At 49.7% G+C, this 5150-nt stretch overlaps 1 protein-coding gene across 1 annotated transcript in view; it reads left to right on the top strand.

The window, feature by feature from the left end:
• Window positions 1-371: 371 nt before the first annotated feature.
• The window catches only part of MED15 (mediator complex subunit 15), an 87862-nt gene continuing 83083 nt past the window's right edge, over window positions 372-5150 (top strand). The window contains 1 exon segment of the mRNA XM_017882602.1: window positions 372-570. Coding sequence (XP_017738091.1) covers window positions 413-570 — 158 coding nt within the window. The 5' untranslated portion in view covers window positions 372-412.

Genomic DNA, 5150 nt, shown 5'->3' with positions numbered 1-5150 from the left:
CTTCAGGGGCGGCGCTAGCAGGCAGTCGCAGGAAAGCAGATCCCAGATCACATTGCACTGGCACACAGTGGGTACCCACACATATTTGATAAACACTCTCTCCCTAACATTACTACAGATAGCAGATAGCTGGCAGCTTGGCCCGGCATCCCAGAGGGGTCTGGATGTCAGGGACTAGATAAGGCCAGCACACTGAAGAGTCGCAGAAAATGCAGGCTGTCAGGCGCGGCCCTGCTGCGGGAGCACCTGCCCTGTCCGACAGCTGCACTGGAAGAGGGGCGTGTGTCTCCCAGCCGGGCGGAGCTGAGATCGCTTCGTCCTCGGCGGGGAACTTCATTTCCCACAGGCCTATGCGTGAGACTCCATTTCCCACAACCCCCCTCACTTCCGGCCCCCGGCAGAGGCGCCGCGGATGGTTTCCGGGTTTGGGCCTGGCTCTGTGGCTGAGGCAGCGGCGGTCGCGGCCGGGCGGGCTACGGGCTGCGGGAGCTGGGGAACAGGCATGGACGTTTCAGGGCAAGAGACCGACTGGCGGAGCACCGCCTTCCGGCAGAAGCTGGTTAGTCAAATGTGAGTAGTGGTCGGGGCAGGGGGCTGGATTGCGGGGCCTTCCTCCTTCGCGTGGCGGGCGAGGCCAGGGCCGGATCTGTGAGAAACCTAGGGCGCCGGGAGACAGAAGGCGCCGGGGATTTGCGTGGGTCCCAGAGCGCGGGCCTCCCCTGTCTGGCCCCTCTGTTCCCGACATGAACTGCTCGTTAGCTTTCCTGGGGCCGAGCTCTGCAAACCAACGAGCCCTGGCTTATGAATCATCGTCTTGAGCTTTCTCATTCGTCATTTGTGTGCTTTGGGTGCAGACTTTCCCCCGCTTTTTGAACCACACTGAATAGGGAAAGGGAGAGAGGCAGCCGGCTGTAGTGTGTTTAGCAGAGCTGGGTGCTTCATGTTTTCTCTTCCAGAAAAGCGCGTCAACGGTGAGAGAAAGTGATGGGAGGAGGGTGGATTAAGATGAGATTGGGAAGGTAGTTGTTTGGGGTGTGGGCGGTGGGACGGAGGATCTAAGGGTGACCCCCAGAAGGAATGTGGACTTTGCCAAAGGATGGCAGGAAGCCACTGTCAGGAAGCGATCGTTGTTTCTGGAGGAGAGAGTGAAGAACTGGGGTCAGTGGCCCCGCCCAGAGGAACTCTAGCCCCTTACCACCGACTGCTTGTTTCTATTAGCAGTTTTTAACTGAGCTTATTGGCGTGTTGTGCTCTCCACGGGTTTGCCTGAGACACAGCCCCTTTCCTGAGGGATGGCATTGTCGGTAAAGGAACCGTCACAGTGCAGTCTTGTCAGTCTGTAATGTTGTGTATACTGCAGAGGTTTCTTGCGAAGCGGCGGTTAACTTGAGCCGACCAGGGGCAGTCTAGTGAGTAGGTGACGAATAAATTGAGTCCTAGAAAGACAAGTAGGAGTGTAAATAGCCACCATTCCAAGCTGAGGAGTTAGGAAACATGCGCATTTACTGCGTGGAGGGAGGACCTTGTAGGCTGAGAGTTCCCGGGCTCGAGGAGTAAGGGAGCTCAGGAGATAATGGAATGAGGGTGAGCGGGTACTAGCACTTTAGTGGGGGTGTTGTGCTAAGGAGTTGAGCCTGTGTTTGGCATGTGGCATTCTTTGAAGTAGTGAAATGCCAGTGTTGGGAATATCCCTAGAGTCCCTGGAGATGGATAAAGGACAGAGAAGAGAGACCAGTTAAGCCATTAAGGGAGTTTGAACATTTGGAGGGAGTGGGGAACCTGTCCTTTTTCATCCTTGTATTCTCACTGCTAGCTCACTGCCTGCCACATTGCTCCATGAAATGACTGTGGCATGACCTAGTCGGTCGGGAGATTATAAAGGCCTGCATTAGACAGTGGTAGAAACTGAAAGAGGAAGACAGATTCCAGAGGAAGGGGAATGTAGACAATTCTTGATGACTAACTGGATGGAGGGGGGTGGGGTGTAGGGTGAAGCATTGTGGAAGGAAGGAAGCCAGGCTGAATGCTGGGAAACCTTTCAGTACAGTGGAAAGAGTAGGGACTGTAGAGTTAGTAGCTGTGGGCTTTGGGAAGAATAGCCTTGGGATATTTCTGGGGATATTGCACAATCAGTGAACAGTGTTTTACTGATACACTATAGTTATCTGTAGGTGAAATCTTGAGAGATATCCCACTTCAGGGTTCCTGCAAGAAAAGTCCCCAGGGCAAGGGTTCTTCTTTGGAAAGCCCAGAATTTAAGACCTGGAAGGGTGAGTTATCATCACAGAAAATGGGGGCAGGGAAAGTGTTAGAGGATGGGGAGGGTGATTGAAGAGTTTATGGGTGTTGAGAGTGACTAGATATTTCCTAACTTAGCTTTATTTTGCTTCCAGGAGAATTGAGTTTTTTTTTGTTTTTTTTTTTTTGAGATTGCTGTTGGTGTATTTTTCTATTGCTGCTCTAACAAATTACCACAAATTTAGCATCTTAAAACAACACACATTTGGCCGAGTGTGGTGGCTCACGCGTGTAATCCCAGCACTTTGGGAGACTGAGGCGGGTGGATCGTGAGGTCAAGAGACCAAGACCGTCCTAGCCAACACAAGAAACCCTCTTTCTACTAAAAATACAAAAATTAGCTAGGTGTGATGGCACACACCTGTAGTCCCAGCTGTTCAGGAGTCTGAGGCAGGAGAATTGCTTGAACCCGGGAGGTGGAGATTGCAGTGAGCCGAGATCACGCCACTGCACTCCAGCCTGGTGACAGAGCAGGACTCCGTCTCAAAAACAAACAAAAAACACACATTTATCATCTGGTAGTTTCTGTAGGTCAGAGGTCCAGGTAGGTTTCACTAGGTCTCCTGCTTAGGGCCTAACAAGGCTGAAATCAAGACGTTGGCAGGGTGCATTTCTTACTGGAGGCCCTGGGGTGGAACCTGCTTGCAAGCCCATTTATGCTGTTGGCCATATTCAGTTCCTTGAGCTTGTAGGACTGAGGTGCCCTCTTTCCTTACTGGCTGTTAGCCAGGAGTCAATCTTTGTTCCCAGAAGCTGCCCAAATTCTTTCTCATGCTTTTTATGTGTCTCCCTCCAGCGAGGGCCAGTTCTTCTGCCACATCTCTGATATCAGCTAGAGAAAATATCCTGCTTTTCAGGGCTCAGATTAGATTTAGTGCACTCGGAGAAGCCAGGATAATCTCTTTATTTTAAAGTTTGTATTTTAATTACATCTGCAGAATTCCTTTTGCCATCTAATGTAGCATATTCCCAAGTTCTGGGGATAAGGCACGAGATGGGCATTCTCCTACCATAGCAGGGAGGAGCAGTTTCAAAGGTTGCCTTCCCTAGGTGGTGATGTGGGTGTTCTCAGTTCTCAAATTTGTCTGTATTCTCTCTAGGATTCACTTTCTCTCTAGGGTTCACGTTGAAAGTCGTGATTCTTGGTGCCTTGATTTATTGTGCTCACAAGGTTAAAAAATTTGCTTTAAAAAAAGATTTGCATTAGAATTCTGGACATACTTTTAACACTTAACTTCCTCCCATGTTTTTACACTGTTGTTTCATTTTGGCCATTTTGGGAAATGCTTTGTACCCAAGTAATTTATAGTTGATGAAGAGATAGAGAAAGTATCTTGCTTGGCCAGGCACTGTGGCTCACACCTGTAATCCCAGCACTGTGGGAGGCTGAGATCTGGGACTGCTTGAGTCCAGGAGTTTGAGATCAGCCTAGGCAACATAAAAAAATATAACAATTAACTGGGTGTGGTGGCGTGTACTCATAGTCCCAGCTACTCTGGAGGTTGAGGCGGGGGGGATCACTTGAGCCCGGGAGGTCGAGACTGCAGTGAGCTACAATCACGCCACTGCACTCCAACCTGGGCCACAGAGTGAGACCCTGTCTCAAAAAAAAAAAAAAGAAAGCATGTTAAGGTTTGACAGAGGAGAAAACATCTGATGGTTAGTTATCTGTCTCTACCAAGAGCCTAGGGAACAGTGCCCCAGAGCATGAGCTAGTATATAATCTAGTCTCCTGGCTCCCACTAAGGAAAAGGGATTTTGAGTTGAGGCTGGCTGTGACTAGACAGCCATTGCAGAGACTCTCCAGTTCAGCCTCTTAGCCCTCCACTGCCTCCACCTCACCTGGGCCCATTCTGGGCTATGGTCTCCTACTCTCTTCCCAGTCCCATCCTTCTTCCCTCAACAGCACAAGTGAGGGTGAGGCCTGAAGTGTAGTCACTGCCCTGCTGCAGAACAATGACTTCTCTTAGCATTAGAATAAACCTCCAGATGTCCCACCCTCCTAGTCCCTCACCCTGACCTGGTATAGTCACCTTTTCTCCTACCCCCACCCTATTCTGACCTCTCTGGTCTTTCAGCTTCTTGAACATTCTAAGCTTTTTTTTTTTTTTTATTGAGACAGAATCTTGCTCTGTGGCCCAGATTAGAGTGCAGTGGTACGATGATAGCTCACTGCAGCCTTGGCCTTCCAGGCTCAAACGACTCCCACCATAGCCTTCTGAGTAGGTGGGACTACAGGCACACACCACCACGCCTGACTGATTTTTACATTTTTTGTAGAGATGAGGTTTCACCATGTTGCCCAGACTGGTCTTGAATTCCTGGGTTCAGGTGATCCTCCCTACTCAGCCTTCCAAAGCACTGGGATTACAGATGTGAGCCACTATGCCTGGCCCCTGAGCTCTTTATTTTTAACCAATTTATTATCAAGTGTTTAAGGTATTCAAAAATGAGTAGACTCCTCCCTGCCACTGTATTCATGACTATCTCCTTCTTTTAGGTGTCTGCTCAGTATCAGATATTCAGAGGATCCTTCCCTGCTTGATCTAAAGTTGGTCACCACCTCTGATATGTTTTATCTCAGCCCTTTTTAGTTTCCTATAGGACCTCATACCTATGAAGCTTGGTACCTGGTATACAAAACAGTTATTGAAGAGTGGAAGGGGGCTGTGTGAGTCACTTCTTTTTTTTTTTTTTTTTTGAGATGGAGTCTCACTCTGTCGCCCAGGTTGGAGTGCAATGGTGCCATGTCGGCTCACTGCAAGCTCCGCCTTCCAGGTTCACGCCATTCTCCTGCCTCAGCCTCCCAGGTAGCTGGGATTACAGGCGCCCACCACCACGCCCAGCTAATT

Source organism: Rhinopithecus bieti, unplaced genomic scaffold, assembly GCF_001698545.2.
Source record: "Rhinopithecus bieti isolate Rb0 unplaced genomic scaffold, ASM169854v2 scaffold_13317, whole genome shotgun sequence".
NCBI lineage: Eukaryota > Metazoa > Chordata > Mammalia > Primates > Cercopithecidae > Rhinopithecus > Rhinopithecus bieti.
The sequence above is the reverse complement of the archived record's forward strand: the minus strand, read 5'-3'. Positions and strand labels throughout refer to the sequence as shown.